Genomic DNA, 18,814 nt, shown 5'->3' on the forward strand with positions numbered 1-18,814 from the left:
TTTTGCTCTGTCACCAGGCTGGAGTGCAGTGATGCGATCTCGGCTCACTGCAACCTTCACCCCCCGGGTTTAAGCAATTCTCCTGCCTCAGCCTCCTGAGTAGCTGGGACTACAGGTGCATGCCACCACGCCCAGCTAATTTTTGTATTTTTAGAAGAGACGGGGTTTCACCATGTTGGCCAGGATGGTCTCGATCTCTTGACATGATGATCCACCCACCTCGGCCTCCCAAATTTCTGGGATCATAGGCGTCAGTTGGGCTTATTAAATGCCTAGCCTTTCATTCTACCTACTCAAAGCAGGCTTACTGCAAGCTGTTGTGTAGTACATATTGCTTAAGGTTTGGGGTGAAAAGGGAAATTATACCATAAAAAGTAGCATATGTCAATATTAGAAAACTAAAAAGTAACTAGTATACCAGGGACCTGAAAACTACCATCTGTGAGCTAATTCCAGTTTTACTGGGGCACAGCCACGTCCATTCATTTGTCTACTGTCTCTGGCTTCCTTTTATACTACAACAGCAGAGCTGAGTAGTTACAACAGAGACCCCAAAATCCAAAAGCGTTTACTATCTGGCCTTTTAGTGGAAGACTTTGTTAACCCCTGAACTATATCTTACTGTGAGAAATTTCTCACTGGCTACTTCTCCTTTTAGCCTGAGCTTTCCATCGTCTTCCCAGGCCTCTCTCTCTCATTGGATACTCCTCTCTTTTGTTCAGATCTTTACTGCATTCTCAGGATATGCAGTAAATACTGGCATTTAGACTCTTGGGCTTCTTGCAAATTCGAAACTCCATTTTTCTTTAATATACAGAGCAATTTATTTGGCTCTGGCTTACTTTGACTACACCCAGGAATCCTAAAATGTCCTATCCGTAGGTGTTAGGGGCATTTTCAGGAACAAGGTCATCATGTGCCCTAGAAAAGAATTAGACCCATCCTGTAGAAAGCAGAAGCAAAAGCATCGAAGTCATTACTAAATTTCCTTTCTTTATGTCCTACCTCCTTCTCATATACATGTGCATTAAGCTCAACCTGGCATGTTACATCTACACACATCAGAAATCCTAATTGCAACAGATGACAGTGGAAGGGGCCACAGGAAAAGGAAAGGAAGTGGGAAAGGTATTTTATAGTTAACCAAAATATAAGTAGAAGCAATTCAAAGTTTTCTAAACACAAAGTTACAGATTATGTCCTATTTTCTCCTATAATAGACATGAATTTGCAATGCCCTGTTTCTTATCCGTCTTCCTAGTCACTTTGCTTCCAGCTTATTTGTCATTACTGTTTGAAAACAAATGAAATATACATTGCTTTTTTTTTAAATTCAGAATTGATATTTTACTTTTTGAAGCTTTAGTGTTTGTCTGGCCTGATCCTTCTCAAAAGGGCATACACTGGGGGATACATGGCTAATGTACTAAGGGGATCTAAAAATCATAAGATGAAAATGGCATGGTTTCCTAGAGAATATATTTTGTTAATGTTAATCCAGTAGTTCAAAGTAAAAATAGTATTATTTCAACACTAACACAGACACATTTATAAGGGAGCAAACAACAAATAAATAATGCAGGAAGTTTAAGATAAAAGAAGACAGAAAATATTGTGCTTTCAGGAATGCTTTAAGTTATGTCTTCAAAGTTCTTGGGTGAGGTATTCACTTTCCTTTACTATCAGAGTGCTAGGGGGAAAAGCCAGGCGGAACTGATTCAGGGCTAGCTGCGCAGGCACTCATTCACAAACAGACAAAAGAACTGCAGACTGTAAGAACAACAATCATTTTTACAAGACTTCGTTTAGAAAACATTCTGCAATGCTAAATTATTTGATTTAGCTTTATTACTGTCAGATTATCTGCCTGCAACACTTTTCCACCTCTCTTTCTTTCCAAATTCTCTTACCCAGCTCAGGATTCACACACTCAAGATGCTCTTCCAAACAACTCTAGTCCAAAATGATGTCTCTCTTTGAAACTCACATTTCCTGACTACACCATTTAAAAAATAAACAATTTTAAGAGTGATGTGTCATCATTACTAAAAACAAGAAATAGGGAAAAATATAAAATATGTAAAAGTTACCTGCAGTAACCTCTACCTAGTAGTATTCTTAAGCTTCTTTGCATATTATTTTACATTTGCATGTGCACCTTGAGATTATATTGATTGTACAATATTGAATCCTGCTTTTTTTCACCAAATGACAAACGTTTCTCCCATCATTATAACAGTACATAACCTATAGTAATTGATATTTCAGGTGTTGCTTTTTGCCTGTTAATGCTATTGCATTCATTTACTTGCTCGTTTACTCTTCAAATTCTTAGCCACTTACAATGTACCATACATTGTGCTTATGTGTGTTTTCTTTACCATGCTAAATTACCTTCTGGTGAATAGAGACAATGCTTTTTTAAATCTCCCCAAATCACTGAGTATAGATAATCAAATGAGAAATGTTCAGTAATCAATTGAGCATGTTAATCAATTGATAAATGAATTTATGAAAATTTCATTTATCCTCATCTTTTTGAAAATATTCTTTTACATCAGAGTACACCTCAAGTTGTGTGCACTGACTACGAATCACATTTTAGTAGGTAGAAAGTCTTTTAAAATTTTGTTTCGACTTTCCCTTTAAGATTGGAATTTGGACCACAGTGTTCCACTGGAACAAAGTGAATCATCTGTGTCAAAATACAGTAGACAAGATGTGAGTTAAAATCTGTGCCAAGCGTTAAGACCTGTACACCCAGCTTCTGGGGCAGAGTAAAGAGGCAGGCTCAAAGACATGTCCAAAGCTGTGTTTTGGACAAGAGAGTGTTTGGAGAAATACAGGCAACAGGTGATGCTGGAAGTCCTGTGAAATGGAATGAGAATGATGATGAAGAATTTGCTGGCAGTAATAACTGAGGAGCAAATGAGCTGGAGGGCCTCATCAGGAGGTCTGTCCATTGGTGGACGGACACCATTCCTGGCCTTAAAAGGAGACGCTCCTGTATGACTGGGGAAGCACTTGTACCAAATCCACTACTGTAGCTCATTCTAGACTGTAAGTAGAAGAGAAGGACATGCTTTCTGAAGCTGACCCCTCCAGGATGACCAGTTCCTATTTCTGCCCCTGCTACCACCATAGTTTAGGACAAGAGACTCAAAAAAGCACTTCTTGTGTTATGAGTGACCTGTACATTTTCTAGAATGGAGTAAGGCTCCTTATTTCTTTATTTAGTAGCACAACTCTGACAACGCTTTTTCTTTGTACAAAATTTAAAAGGGAAAAGTCAAGTTACTCATTAATCTCTCTTATCTCCTCAGTGTCTCCATTTATGCCACACTTTCTTGTGCCCTACATAGCAGTCATCACAGAGGGCAATAAACATCTCTAATAACCTTGTAATTTATATGGAATGCTAGCATCATGATTATCAGCCTATAAAGTCTGGGTAATTCAATTGTCAACCATACTGTTAACTAAATGAAAACATCCTGTTATTTCAGTGTCCTTCCTTGACAAAGTACCATAAAGCTGAAGAACATCTCGAATAAAATTTTGGTTGGAAAGGAGCCAATTGATTTCAACAGAATAAGATCTGAGCTTCATAAAATCTTTGAAGTAACTTCACAGAGATGTAGACATGTGCACTTGAAGATGCTGCCGCTTCCCAAGGGCCTAATAAAGCTCCTCCCTCTTTGTGTGCATCACTGTAAAACCCCCACCCTTCTGCCTCATGCTAAAAGCACGTAGTATCTACTCAGGGGAAAAGACTGCATTTAGGATATAGAAAATAGTTTGAATTACTTAAAGGAATAATAGGTTGCCTGGAATTTCTGGTTTATATGCTGGTCATTTTTCTTTTTTAAAATATTTCTAATATAGAATGGACTCATTAAGGAGAGCTTGGAAAATGAAGAAAGTTATGAAAATAAGTAAGTCACATATAATTATGCTACCTAGAGATAACCACACCTAATATTTTGATTCATTTTCTGTCTATCTTTTTTCACAAAAAAGTATGTGCTGGTTTACGCACATACTTTCCCCCCTTAGCTTCCTTTTATTTTATAGAACAGAAACCTACTCTTTTAAACAGCGTGGAGTGAAATATATGCTACATATTTTCTTTAGGGAGAAAAATTAATTTACTAAAAAGACATTAAGTGATTATCGGAAGAGTGATTAAGATTACTCAAGGGAAATATTTGGAAAATAAGCTTTGGGTATTTTCTAAGCTTTGTTTCAAAAGTACTTTGTACTATGTTCTATATAAAAACATACTAAAAATTGAAATGAAAGAATAATTGTAATTATAAATGTAACTAGCTTACTTTTGTATGGATTCAGAATATACTAAATTAACTTTTAAAAGCACAACTTTTAAAAAATTTATCAAAATAATAACCATCTTCTGACATTTTTAAAAGAAGTGACACTGTGCTCTTTAGTCCACATATTTAGAGATCAAAAATTTGTTATGATATTATGCGCCATGCTAATGACCTCTGGAAAACATCAGAATATTTCTAGATACTTAATAATAGCTTTATATATGACTGCTACTCATTTCTGTGTAATTCTATTTAATAGTTGCTTTAGAGATGAATTCTGCCACATTTACTCTGACAATGATATAAGAAGCAAAAGAGAAATGAACCTGAATTTCAATTTAAAATTAAACCAGAATAAGAAAACTCCACTGATAAACTGCAAGAAAAAAATGCCACTAACATCACAAAAAGTAAATGCTTTATTATTTAGAGAGTACTTAAAAATTCAAAGACCAAACTTCTCTCCACCCCACAAGAATGGGCAAAGGACATACAGCTAGGTCACCAAGAAAGAAGGGCAAGTAACCAGTGAATATATGTAAACATACTTGATAAGATTTTGCTTAGTTGGATCTTTAGCAAATCTCTTTTATTTCTTGGGATTTTGAAGAAGTAACTTTTAAAGGAGAACTAGAAACTAAATGCTTGGGAATTGGCCTTTTTTAGAGTTAAAATTCCCCATCACAAGAAAAAGAAAATCCTGTGTTCTTGTTTTTTGTTTTTTGGGTTGTTTTTTTTTTTTTTTTTTTTTTTTTTTTTTTTTTTTTTTTTTTTTTTTTTTGTCCAGAATGGAGTAGGTCAATGAGCAATGTGATTAATAGATATGCAATGCCTGTGACTTTTGTTTTGTTTTGGAGACAGGGTCTTACTCTGTCACCCAGGATGGAGTGCAGTGGTGCTATCTAAGCACACTGCAACCTCATCTGTAACTTTTTAATTGCAAGAAAACCAAAAGATTTTTTCCCATTACCTCAGTTATAATGGGAAATATCGCATATGCTAACTATGAGTAAAATACTGTATTGCTTAACTTGTATTATTAAGCAATTCTGCTGACTTTGACTTTACATCTTCATCTGAAAAGCAGGGGCTGGACACCAGCTGCTCTCTGAAGCTATTCCTAGTCCTAACAGTCTTTGTTTTGTTTGTTTGCTTGGCACACTTAAGTGTGTAGTGTAAAGTTCATGATGATTAAATGAAATTTTCTGTCTCTACCCTTTTAATGAGAAAGAAATAAAATACTTTATTTTACAAATCTACTTATGGAATATAGTTTGTAATATACTTATGCCTTCAAAGCCCTCAAAAGCCAAGAGGAAAAAAAGTACTATCCATTCCTTCTGAGAAATGCACTTCTGTCTGTACCTGAGTGTTTTCACAAATCCCTGTGTTGGTGTGTAATGCCATGAAATGCTCTTGATGGTAACAGGAAAGAGACTCAGACACAGCTAAACATAAAGGTCAGTTGGCTGCAGGTGCTTAGGAGGTACAAATAGAGGCCCATTCATGCTGCTACACCTGCTCCTGAAAAGCATACCGTAAGTACATTATGCTAATTAGGAGGCAAAGAACCATCTAACACCAAATTTTAAAAGAGTTGGCCACAGTTCAATGACATCCTCGCACACCAGCCTCCACCCACACTGGCCTTCATAAGGCCCTTAAAGGAGATCACACAGTTCTAAACCTGGTCCACAAACACACATATCCTCCATTCTCTCCTTTTCTCCTCTTTGGCAGTTTGACAAAATCTTTACAGGGAGTTGGAGGAAACGTTAGTGTTTAATCTCCTACTTCAATCAAAACTTTGACTTCAGGTTTTACCCCTGTTAAGGCCTCAGGAAGTTCATTGCTGACACCCTCACCCCCATTTGAACTCAGCGACTAAAATGATCTCAAGGCTAAGGGACAGACCACAGGTATGCTTGACAAGTAAGCCTGCAACACCTGATTTAGGAACGTTTGCTGTGCAGACAGTTGTAGCTCATCCCTTTTACAGACAGATCTCGATTTGTTTCCTAAGGTCTGATATTATTTAAATCGAAATCTCTCAGAATTTTCAGGGCATTTAGTAAACTCATGCTGGGGGAGAACTGGCAGAGACATGTTAAATGCGCTTGACCACAAGAACCATTTATTTCATCCAATATTTACCAGCTATTCATTGTACACCTACTATAGATTTTGGCACTGGAGATATTATAAGAGAACTCTATCCCTGACTCAGGGAACTTGTCCAATAAAATAGGGAACAAGACTCAAAACCATTCAAATGAAGCTTCAGTTGACTCAAATAAAAATAAGTTTTACAAATTTAATGTGAAAATCTTCAGGTATGTTAAGAATGCCTTGATTAACCCCAGAGATAGAAACTTTACTGATTAGAAGGAAGTTTCAATAAAATACCAATCTTTGAATCTAATCTGACACCTAAAACTAAGAAATCAAACACTAGCCACATGTTTCTTGTATAGCTTATAATAATTTTTCTCATGAGAAAAAATATATTTTTCTTCCATGCCTGAAAATAGATGGAGAATTTTTAGTATCTATTGCTATGGAGAACAATAAATAGGCTATCTGCTTTCAGAAATGAGTGCTGTCATCGAGCCACAGAACATGTCTGTCATGTCACTCTTTCGTAACATACATTAACAGAAATAATAATTTCCCCATTGAGTTTCCTGTTTACTATCTCCTAAATTATACCTCCTTTAATTGCAGTCATGAGTGTCTGAATTTTATAATCCAAGATACTAAGACGTTTATTTGACATACCAGCACAATTAATGTCTTGTATTCTCAGCCAAAAAAATTAAAATTTTTGTTGGTCTCACAGGAAGATGAAATTTCATGGTTTGGTGAACCCAGAAAGTCTTCAGTATGTCTCGGTGATAGAACTGTGTTAAAAACATTTAAACTGTATAATTCTATAAGACCCATTTTTAGGTGTATACACTGAGCATCCAGTTCCTCACCGTCCTCTCATGTGTTAACTCTGGGTAACACAAGGTCTACTCTCATAATTCTATGAACAAAATGGCCCTTGATACCGGTTTGATTTTTAAAAATAAATTTTTCTTTACCTTACTCTAAATGTAACATAGGGTCAACATAGAAAACAGAAAACTGAAAAGCACAAGGAAAGTGAAATATCTATAATCTTTTCAACCATTGTTATTCTTGCTGTATTTCTAACTAGTTTCTTTTTCTTTCTTTCTTTCTTTCTTTTTTTTTTAAGAGATTTCTGCCTCAGGCTCTTGAGTAGCTGGGATCACAGGTGCCCACCACCATGCCCAGCTAATTTTTGTGTTTTCAGTAGAGACAGGGTTTCACCATGTTGGTCAGGTGAAACACACACACATACACACATATATATATATATATACACAAAAATATATATATATTATATAATATATATTATATATTATAAAAAAATATGTATTATATTAATACAAAAATACTATATATGTGTGTGTATATATATATATACACACACATATATAGTATTTTTGTATTAATAAAAGGAATGCCAGAAGGCACATGCCAATTTGGACTCTGCTTTTTCTACTGACAATTATATCATAGTTTCTCATATTTGGTATTCTTTTGCAATACCTGCTGCATAGAATTCCATCACACAAAGGTAACTACCAGAAATTCCTTATTACTTTTGCTAGACACTTAGGGTTTACATTTTTTCCAAAATTATGAATCTTTGATCACAGCTCTGATGATTTCTCTGGGAACTGACAGCCTAACAGAAGTCATGTCCACTTTAAGACTTTTAACTTACTGAAAAGTTATGTTAAAACCAGAATGCTGGTCCCCCTGCAACACGTTCATTCACATTGGCTGACGTTTTAATTCTTTGCCAATCTGAGAGAAAGAAATGTCAACTCTTTTTGTTTAATCTTTTAATGCCAGTCATGTCCGTTTTTTCCCCTTTTCCCAGTCACACTGGTTTACTCACAACTCTACCGATCAATCCTGCTCATTCTTAATTTTCCAGCATTGTTCCTGAGACTGTTGCACAAAAAAAGAAAGTTCTCCCCCTTATCCGCTTGACCTAACAATTTCTACCCATCCCAATCCTCCTGCATTTATTGCTTCCAGGAATTTGGCACTTAGGACACCGTTGTCCTTACATTGTTCATGCATGTGTATTTCGTCTTCAATAAAATATTTAGTCGCTCAAGGGCAAGGGTCCCATAGAGTCCCAATACGCTAAGGGCCTGATGTCGCTTAATATTTAGATTCCAACGGGGGACCTCTCTGGGGAGGAAAGCAAAGAGCAAATTACCTTAGGGGCTGGGAGTGCAGGAGCCAAACCTTTGAAACTGAAAACAAGAGGGCAAGAGACGATTCAGTAGCAGGAATTCAAGCAAGAAAAACTCAAATATTGTTCCTAATAATGTCTAATGGCAAATACCTTGTAAGGGCCCAGGCAGTCCGGACAGCCTGCAGTGCCCCAGGATAAAACCAACCGTGAGGGCTGCTGGCCCACAGTGATGCCCGGCCTGGGCTCTGGACACGCCCTATCTCCTTGAAAGCCAACGGGCTGCCCCTGCGCACCGAGGCCCCGCCCAGTCGTCCGCCGATTGGCCCCACCGCCCCTGTGCCGGGACTCAATTCCGCCCCGGGATTGCCCAGGCCACGCCCACCTGTCAAGCGGCCCTGGACACTTTTTTAGTTTGAGGAATGTTGTGTCCAATAACCAGACTCAGAAGGGACTTCCCTGCTCAGCTGGCTCCGGGTTTCTCTGCTCACCTCCGGATAAACTACGGCGTTTCCCACGCCGCGCATGGAGCCTCCCGGCCGCCGCGAGCGTCCCTCTCCTTCCCGGCGCTTTCCTGGGTTGCTTCTGGCAGCCCTGGTGTTGGTGCTGTCCTCCTGCTCCGGTAGGATCCCGGGGCTGGTTCGCGCGTCAGCGGACAGGCTGGAACTCTGCTCAGTCAGTCAGGCAGGAGGCGCGGGGCGGGGCTGACCGTAGGTCCCGCCTGCTTGGGGTAGAGGGAGAGGCCAGGGGCGCAGTGCGCAGATCCCTGGGGTGTGTGGCGGGGGATGCGGGGACCACTTAGAGCCCAAGGTGAAGCTTGTTTGCTGGAGTGATGTGCGCGGCCCGCATTTACGGAGGGTCTGGCTGCGCCCCCAACAAAAGCGTGCCCAGTGTTTTCGGGATTGAGCATAGTCCGCAAGGGGAACGTGGACTGGGTGCCCCTGGTAAGGGCCTGCTTTGGAGTGCACGGGTGCGTGGGAGTGTTGCCAGGGCCGGTGCTGTGCCGGCGGTGAGAGTTTAACCTGTGTTCCCTGGGTGGGGCAGTTGGCGCCTTGGTGAGCGGGGTGTTCCTTAGCGCTTTGGCGGTATCTGAGAAAAGTGCTGCAGTGCGTCCGTCCGCTGTGCCCCATGGGCTGGGCTGGCATGGGCTGTGCTGGGCGACCAGGGGTCTGGCCTGGTGTTGTTGAGAGCGTGCTGTGTGCAAGTGGCCTGCCCTTCAGAGTTCACGATGGACAAGACCCCTCACTGTTTGCTTTGAATGGAGTGACCGTGGACTCTGGGCTAGTGGGGGCATGTTGGGTGACAGCAGGTTCTCAGTGCCTGGGGTTAGAGAGGGTGGTAAGGGCGCGCCATGCGTTTTGTGCCTTCTGTGAACAGTCTCCGTGTTGCCTGAGATCGTACTGGTTTTGATTTTTAAGTGGCTGCTTTTTTGTGGGTTGGTGGGTCATCGAGTCATCTTCCTGTTCCCAACCAATATAGCCACTATCTGATTCCATTACCTAATGGATTTTTGACATCGTTTTCCTTCTTTTCATTAGTTTGAGTCATGTTTGAGAGATGTGAAGCAACCTAAAAAAAGCTGCTAACCAAACCTAGTGAGAAATTAGTATTCTAACAAAGGAAGGCAAATTATGTTAATCTGGTTTTCCCCTGCAACTCATAAACTAAAGCTGAAGGCCCATCCCGCTAAATTTGTTTTGTGTTGCATTGAATGGAATCAGTACTTTTAAAAATGCATACTAGGCTAAATCTTTCTCCATTGTGCCGTAGAATGATTATTTTCAATATGAAATTTGTTGCAATATATTCTTCGCACTGTTTTGTGTTTGACAGCAGTGGACTTTGAGTACCAAATTTTTCGAATAGCTACTATGAGGGACGTATTGTGCTGGATGTTGTGGTCACGAGGATGAAGGGGGTCGGCCATGTTAACTATTAAACACAAAAGCAAGTGATAGTTACCTGAGAGGTCCACGCAGGGGAAATTCCAGGAGAAGGTGACTGATCACTGCTTCACAGGGGAAGGCAGAAAATCTTCCTGAAGGAGCTGATGATTGGATTAAGGAAGACAAGGGTTGAGCAGGAGTCGTAGCTACTGGCCAGGAAGGAAGGGTATTCAGAGCAGAGGAAGCAGTGTGAGTAAAAGACCAAGATGTGATACTGCTGGCCTGCCAAGCTACTCAGTGTGACAGAATAGGGCAAAGGAGACAAGAAAGGAGAGGACCAAATCACAGGGTGAGTGATTCCGAAAAGCAACAGGCTCTTCAGGAATAAACAATCACCATCATAAATTCAGACTTGGCCATTAGTACCTGTCCTTTTAGGGCAGCTTGAACCTTTCGTTTGACTTGACACAACATGAATCCAAACAAGGGTTGTTTTCATTTCCCCAGGCACAGTAGCAGACAATTTCTTAAGGACATAATTGCAGACAGAGTTTGTTGATGTCAGCATGTGGGAGCTCCACATGAGTGGTAGTAATGGGAAGCAGTTTGGTAGTGGTTCAGCAGTGTGGCCCTGGGAGCCTGGTTGATTGGCCTGCCTCCTAGGTCTGTCACCTAATTGGAATGCATTCTTAGGTTCTGATTGTGATGGGCTGGAAAAGTCTCTAAGGTATGTTAGGAAGCCTTAGACATTATCCTGAGGTCACTGGAGAGCTATTGAAAGGTATCTGTCTTGGAAAAGCCTTGATTACTGTGTCACATAAATATTGCTCTGGCATCGATGTGAAAAAATGAATTGAATGAAAGGTGACAAGATAGGTATGGAGACCTATTCAGTTATGTCATGGTAATCCAGATAAAAAATGACAGTGGCTTGAATGAAAAGTAAAGGATAGAGCTACGCAGACTAAACGGGCATTTCAGCTGTGGAAACATAACTTGTTTGTTGGGTGTGTGTGTGTGTAAAGAATCAGAAGTGGCACTTGGGCCTCACTGTGTTGTTTGAGATAGTGTGACACTCAAGTAGAGCTATGTGGGAAGGCAATTGAATATGTAGTTTTGGCAACCCAGCTAGCGATCTGGGATGGAGAGATACCCAGCTGGGAGGCAGTGGTAATGAAGTCACAGGAGTGTATACATTCACCAGGGGGACCTGCAGAATGGAATCACAGGAAGTCCTCAAACAGACTCATCAGGGATATTAACTTGATATGAGCCAGAGGACAAGCTGCAAACCAGAGTGGTGTGATCTCCTAAAAGCCACGGAGAAAGAACTTTTCAGCAGAAGAGAATGAGGACAGAGTGATCAATGGTTCTCGTGTTATCAAGAGGGTAATGAAAACTATTGAGGAGGAGACTTTTAGGAGGCATTTAATGACCTCCAAGGAGGAGGTCATTTAATGACTCGGAAAGTAGTTGAAGTGATTTTTGTAGATCTAGAAATGAGTGGGAAGTCAGAAATGAAATTGAAATATGTACATGTCAGAGTTTATGTTTTGCAGAAGTAGAAAAGGTTTTAAATAGATTGGATAGTGGGAGAAGGAGCAAGATGGTCAGGTTTTATTGCAGTTTTAGTTGTAGTCAGATACCATGAATTTCTGGTAATGCCAATCTGGGCAGGGCTGTGGGTATGCATGAACATTAGAGTTAATTTTTTGCAAGCAGGTGTGAATGTACAGAAATTGAGCAGTTCAGTGGATCCAGTATAGATAATTAATTCACTTTACTGAAACTCACCTGGAACTTTGGAGAATTTTCTGACTGTACCTATCTTATGATATAATGTCATCTACTGTTAAAGTATAGCTTAATATTATTTTTAACGTATAGCTTAATATTAATTATAAAATATCTAGAAAAAATAAGTCAAGATACTGTTTTTTGGAGGTAGGCATGTTTAATTTGCAAATCTCCATAGGAAGAAAATCCAGTGTTCTGAGCAAGAGAATAATTTTTTTTTTGAAATGAAGTCTCACTCTGTCACCCAGGCTGGAGTGCAGTCGCGCCATCTTGGCTCACTGCAACCTCAGCCTCCTTGGTATAGGCAATAGGTTTTTAAGGAAAACATCTGACACATGTTTCCATGTTTTCAATGTATTGCCTATGGGTGCGTTGCAAGACATGATATATAAATAAAATATTGGACAATGTATAAATAGAGAATTTTAGAATTTAGAATATGACATGAAATGAAATATTTCACTTGATTAGAATTTTCTTGACCAGTCTCTCAATCTGAGGTAGGACCAAGATCCAGAGAATATGAGAAAACATGCTCCTCAGAGATCAAAATAGATCTATAGTCTTTGGTCCTTCCCCAACAGAAGAGGCTTCTGCATTCTTTTGGCCCTGTAGGCTTTTACTTGATGTCTCCATCATCTTATTTTACAAGCCCACAGATAATTTCAGGAAGATGAATTGCCATAGTGTTTCAGGATCAGCCTTAGACAGAACCCCTCAGACACTGGAGTGAGGAAGGAAGAGACTTTATTCAGCTGGCTGTGGAGCATCTGTTGACTTGTGTCCAAAAAAGCCACGCTCCCCAAAAAACAGTTTCTTTCCCTTTTTAAACACATGCAACCCAAGGGGGAGCAGAGGTAAACCTGTGTCATTACCCATTGGCTAGACATCTGAACTTACAGTTTATGGCTTTCATTGATTTGCTAATTTACATTTAGTGCGGGCAGGAAGGGGGAAAGAGGAAGAGCTCAAAAGTTAAACAAAGGCAGTGAATTACTTAGTGTCAGAGACATTCCTGATGGGGGGTCTGGTTTATGCAAACATGGGGTACAAGACTCAGGGAAGGTCCTTGGGCAGCAGGAAAAACATTCTTTTGCAACATTTTCAAGGCTGATAGAAAACATAGGTACCAGTTAAAGAGAGGGGAGTTGTTCTCTCAGCCCTCGGGCCCTGCCGTGGCCAGGCCAGTGAGGTCAGCATCTTGCCTGACTACTGACTTCAGCTTTTTGCTATTTTACTTCTTTTACCGGCAAACAGCAGGCAGTAAATAAAGGGCTCACCCCCACATTTCATCTTATTTCCCCACTTTGAGACTCTCACTATTTTACTTTTTTTAGTGGGAGCTCTCACCTTCATTCTCACTGTCAGAGTCTTGTGAGACTGGTCAGTAGTGATTCACCTAATAAACTTGTGCTGAGGGACCAAGGTGGCAGTAAAGCCTTTTACCATCTGAGGAAACAAGAGCATTAAACAAGGGAGCAATGAGCATGCTCCTATTACCAGCAGTACAGCTATAGCAATGGTTTTGAATCCTCCTATAGCTGGAAACCATTGTCCAAACATAGACCCAGGGCCAAACCCATGCCAAACGTGCATGGGTACATGTGCTAGTTTTATCATGTCCCTTACGATGCTTTTAACTACCTGACCCTGGTCATCTCTCTGTAGGCAGCAGTTGGTTAGGCTGAACTTTCCACACACCCCTCCTTCACCTGCCAGCAGATAATCTAAAGCCAGTCTACTCTGGTAGATGGCATTTCTCATCTGGGTTTGCTGCCAGGCCAGGATGGTTAGAGCCTGGCTAGTTTTATTGGTCAGCATTTCCAGAACAGCTTGTAATCAAATGATTCGGTAATGCATGTAAATTGGAGCACGATAACCCCATGAGCCATCTTCTGCCCAGGTGGCAGGCCCACAGTACTGGATTATTCTTTCAGGGGGCTATTCATCATCTTTCCAATTGCCTGTAACCAGGCTTCATTTATCTCGTGAGGTGTAGACAGGAAACCCCAGAATCTCTCCAGTCTTGATGGGTAGTAAAAAGAAGGAGAGCTTAAAAGTACCAATGATACAACTACCTGTCCACTGTTCTGGCAGTTTGGTACAGCTCTATGCCTACATATCCGGTATAAGCCAGGAGGTGCTACCCAATCCCTGTGAAGTTCTGGGTGAGTCCAATCAGCCTGCAAACTGGGAAACTTTTGAAAGCGGTTAACTTCAGTTTAGTTTAAACTCCACCAAGTAGTTGTTCCACTGGTTCCACTGTACAGTTTTTGTCCTAAACAGTCTAGTTTTCCCACCAGGACTGTCATGCCTTTTCCTGTTCTAGCTAGGTGGTATTGCCCAATAATGGAAGTCTTTAAGACACAGAAGTTATAACTTTGAGTTTTTTGTCCAGAAGTTACATCAGCAACTGGGTCTGCCGGCACAAGCTCACATGCCTCCCGCAGCCACTGGTCTCCCATAGTGGTGTCTCCACATACGTAACAAGAGTGTCCTTTTAAAGTTTTGGCCACATTTTCAGCCAACTGGAAAAACAAGTTCTTTTCTCTCTTAGAAAGTTCTGGAACTACCTCATTTAGTACATCATAAAAAGTCTGAAACATCAGTTGGGGAGATTGCCTCTGGATTTCTCCCTAGATTAAAATGGTAACTTGAGGATCCAGCCCTTTCCTGTCAATTCTCATGGACACATATTCCCCTTTTCTCCAACAGGGGTCTAGGGGGTTGGCGATTATTAGTTCTAAAGGATTTTAGTGGCCGGAGGTGCCGGAGGAGTTACTTTTTCCTTTTTGGAGGCTGACTGGGTTGTTTTTATCTTTTCTCCAGGTGGCCCAAATAACACATGACCAGTAATCACAATGTCTGCATACTCCTAGCTCATGATAGATATACTTATGTTCTGCTGTATAGCTTCTTTCCCAACTAAGAGAGCCACACCCTAACCCCAGCTTGTTGCTATTAATGGCTGCACAGACATTAAATTTTAAGGTAATCTGCTTAGGAATTCCCTTTTCCTCAGTCTTAGTAATTACTTTACTTGTATCACTTAGAAAGGGGCTGTTCCTTAACCTTATTTTGAATACTGTGGACACTGAAGGCTCAGATAGGTTATAACAAACATCAAGCTGCCCATTCCGTGGGCTGCACACCTTATATTGGGTAGCATTATATAAACAAGTTCCTTTTAGTATTTCAGTACATTCATAATAACTGTAAACAAGAGGACCTTTGTAATCTTTTGTCCCACCTTAGCAACCTTGTGTATACACTGGGAGCAATCTTTGGATTGGAGATTTACATTAAGGTAGTCAGGACACAAGTTCACAGTTCAAAAGAAGGAAGTACCTGTCCCATACTGGAAATCCTCATGCTTCGGCTATGCATAGACCAGTCAGATCCTGGGGTGTGACTGGAGCAGGACTTGTTGTCTCAGCTCTCCTTAAGGTGCTTTTGCACGTGTCATGGAGATCTGGATTCACTTCCCAGGTTTCAGGTGCTGCAGGTTTCACACAGCTGTGATGGATCCACTCAGGAATTCCCTCAACCTTCACGGAGGTTAGAGTGGTTAAGATGACAGTCTGGGGTCCTTCCACCTTGGTCATAGGGGAGCCACATTCTAGTCCTCGATCCAAACTCAGTCACCTGGTGAGAAAGGGTGAACCGGGAAGAATAAGCTGACAGGACATTTTCATTAACCCATGATGACACTTTTTCTGCTACTTTCCCCAAGGCCCATAATTGCCAGTGGAGTGCAGTCTCTCCAAGTTCCTGGGGGGTTCCTGGGAGTCCTTGAAGTATGGGGAGAGGCCTATGGTAAAGGATTTCATAAGGGGGATATCCAGTTTTCTTAGAAGGAGTGCATCTAGTCTTAAACAAAACCATAGGGAGGACCTGGACATTTAATCCTGATTCCTGACACACTTTCCCTAAGCTATTTTTAGTAGTCTGATCCATTTGCTCCACTTTGCTTGATGGTAGGCAGTGTATAACTTCCAGCTGATTCCCAGTATTTTTGCTGTGTTCTGTACCAGGTTAGCTACAAAGGTGGGCCCGTTATCTGAGCTGGCTCATAGGGGCACTCCAAATCTAGGAATGATGTCTCTTAAAAGCACACGAGTTACTTCATGGGCTAATTAGTCTGTGCCAGGTAGGCTTCTACCCATCTAGAGTAGGTACATACCAGAAGCAGCAGATACTGATTACCTCCACGCTTGGGCATCTTGGTGAAGTCTACCTGCGAGTCTTTAAAGGGAATACTTCCATAAGCCTGAATTCCTGGTGGGACCATTGGTCCTTGTCTGGCATCATGCTGCCTGCCCATCATACACCACTGGGTTACTGGTTTGGCTAGTGCAGACAAATGAGAGATGTAAAAATATCAGCCTAACAGTTTTTCAAGGGACTCTTGACCAAGATGGGAGGTTTCGTGGACAGCCAATACCACTGCAGGTCCCAGCAGATGTGGTACTGCAGCCCGTCCATCTGATAGGCATATCCATCCTCCCTCCATTTCTTTTCCACCTTCTGTTTGGAAGAAGCTTTTTTCCTCCTCAGAGTAGACTGGCACCAGGAGCCTGGGCAGTAGGGGAGCTGTGACTGAGCCCAGTAGGGAATGGATGCTGCTTTTCGGGCCTCTGCATCTGTACGAGCATTTCCCTGTGCTACTGTGGAAGTTCGCTAGCGTCCCCAGCAGTGTATGACCACCACCTTCTGGGGCTTCCATGCTACCTCCAATAGATGCAAAATTTCCTGTTGATATTTTATATCTTTATCCCCAGAGTTAAACACACCCTTTTCCTTGTACAATGGCCCACACACTTAGAAAGTGAGGAATGCATATCAAGACTCAGTAAAGATGTTAACAATTTTTCCTTCACTCAGTTCTAAGACACAAATTAGGGCGATTAACTCCGTTCATTGTGCAGAGGTACCCTGAGGCAGTGGCTTGACCTCTACAGCTGTATCTAGAGTTACCACCGCATATCCAGCACACCGTTCTCCTTGGGGGCTGATGAAACTGCTCCCATCCATATACAGTCCCCAGTCTGCCTGTGCCCACAGTTGGTCCCGCAGGTCTGGCCGACTAGAGTGGACTGAGTCCAGCACCTCTATACAATCATGTGTCACCTGGTCCTCGGACACAGGGAGTAGGGTGGCCGGGTTTAGCGTATTACAAACTTCTATGGTTATGTGTGGGTTTTTGCACAACAAGCCCTGGTACCTGGTTAGCCTCCCATTGGTAAGCCAATGGTGGCCCTTCGTGTTCATCAAGGTGACCACAGCATGGGGAACTTACATTTAAATTTTGTCCTAACGTTAGCTTGTCTGCATCCTGTGCCAGCAGAGCAGTAGCCACTAGCAGCTGTAGGCAGAGCGGCCATCCTTTAGAAACCTCGTCCAGTTGTTTGGACAGGTACGCCACTGGTAGAGGCCATGGGCCTATAGCCTGGGTGAGGACCCCCACTGCCATCTTTTCTCATTCAGACACATGCAGAGTAAAAAGCTTTGTTAAGTCTGGGAGCCCGAGGGCCGAGGCGGACATCAAAGGGAGAAGGCCTGTTGTTACTCTGGGCTCCACTTGAACGGCTCTGTGGCCTCATACAGAGGTTTGCCTAGAACTGCAAAGTTAGGACAGTTTGCAAAATCCCATGGCCCCTATGAATTCTCAAACCTGTGTCTGGGTCTTCAGGATCAGCAAGCTGCTGATAACTTGTTTTCTTTCTGGTCCCAGGCTGCACTGTCCGTGCTGGATAGTAAATCCCAGAAAACATACCTGTTGTTGGCAGATCTGGGCCTTTTTCTTGGAGACCATGTATCCACAACTTTCAAGGTTTCTGAACGATGAGCCAGTTCCCTAGATATACCCGACAGCTGCTGGGTGTCCCAGCAAAAGTTCATCCACGTACTGAAGCAGAACACAGCCTAGGTCCTCGGCAGAAAACCTTTGAAGGTCCTGGGCCAGTACTTCCCCGAAAATGGTTAGGGAGCTCTTAAACCCCTGGGGAAGTCAAGTCCAGGTGTATTGCATAGTTACACCTGACTCTGGATCTTCCCACTAGAAGGCAAAGAGTTTCTGGCTCTTAGGGGCTAGCCAGATACTGAGGAAAGCATCTTTTAAGTTCAAGCAAGTGAACCAGCTAGCTTCAGCTGGTAGCAGTCCTAGCAACCTATAGAGGTTAGGAACCACGGGGTGTAAAGTCACTGTCGCCTGGCTGACCAGATGCAAATCCTGCACCAGCCGATAGTCCTTGGTGCCTGGTTTGGCGATGGGCAAGAGAGGTGTATTCCAAGGAGACTGGCAAGAAACTATGATTCCAAATGCTTTTAAGCATCTGAGATGGACTTGGATTCCCTCAAGGGCCTCCCTCAAAACTGGGTGCTCGGCCGGGAGCGGTGGCTCAAGCCTGTAATCCCAGCACTTTGGGAGGCCGAGGCGGGTGGATCTCTAGGTCAAGAGATCGAGACCATCCTGGTCAACATGGTGAAACCCCGTCTCTACTAAAAATACAAAAAAT

The 18,814-nt window shown here is 41.9% G+C and overlaps 1 protein-coding gene across 1 annotated transcript in view; it reads left to right on the top strand.

Moving 5' to 3' along the window:
* The window catches only part of CR1 (complement C3b/C4b receptor 1 (Knops blood group)), a 182,812-nt gene that overhangs the window by 93,460 nt on the left and 70,538 nt on the right, over window positions 1-18,814 (top strand). Inside the window, exons 31-32 of the mRNA XM_037737442.1 lie at window positions 2,651-2,721; window positions 9,056-9,235. Coding sequence (XP_037593370.1) covers window positions 2,651-2,721; window positions 9,056-9,235 — 251 coding nt within the window. The remainder of the gene's footprint in view (window positions 1-2,650; window positions 2,722-9,055; window positions 9,236-18,814) is intronic.

Source organism: Cebus imitator, unplaced genomic scaffold, assembly GCF_001604975.1.
Source record: "Cebus imitator isolate Cc_AM_T3 unplaced genomic scaffold, Cebus_imitator-1.0 Scaffold38, whole genome shotgun sequence".
Lineage (NCBI taxonomy): Eukaryota > Metazoa > Chordata > Mammalia > Primates > Cebidae > Cebus > Cebus imitator.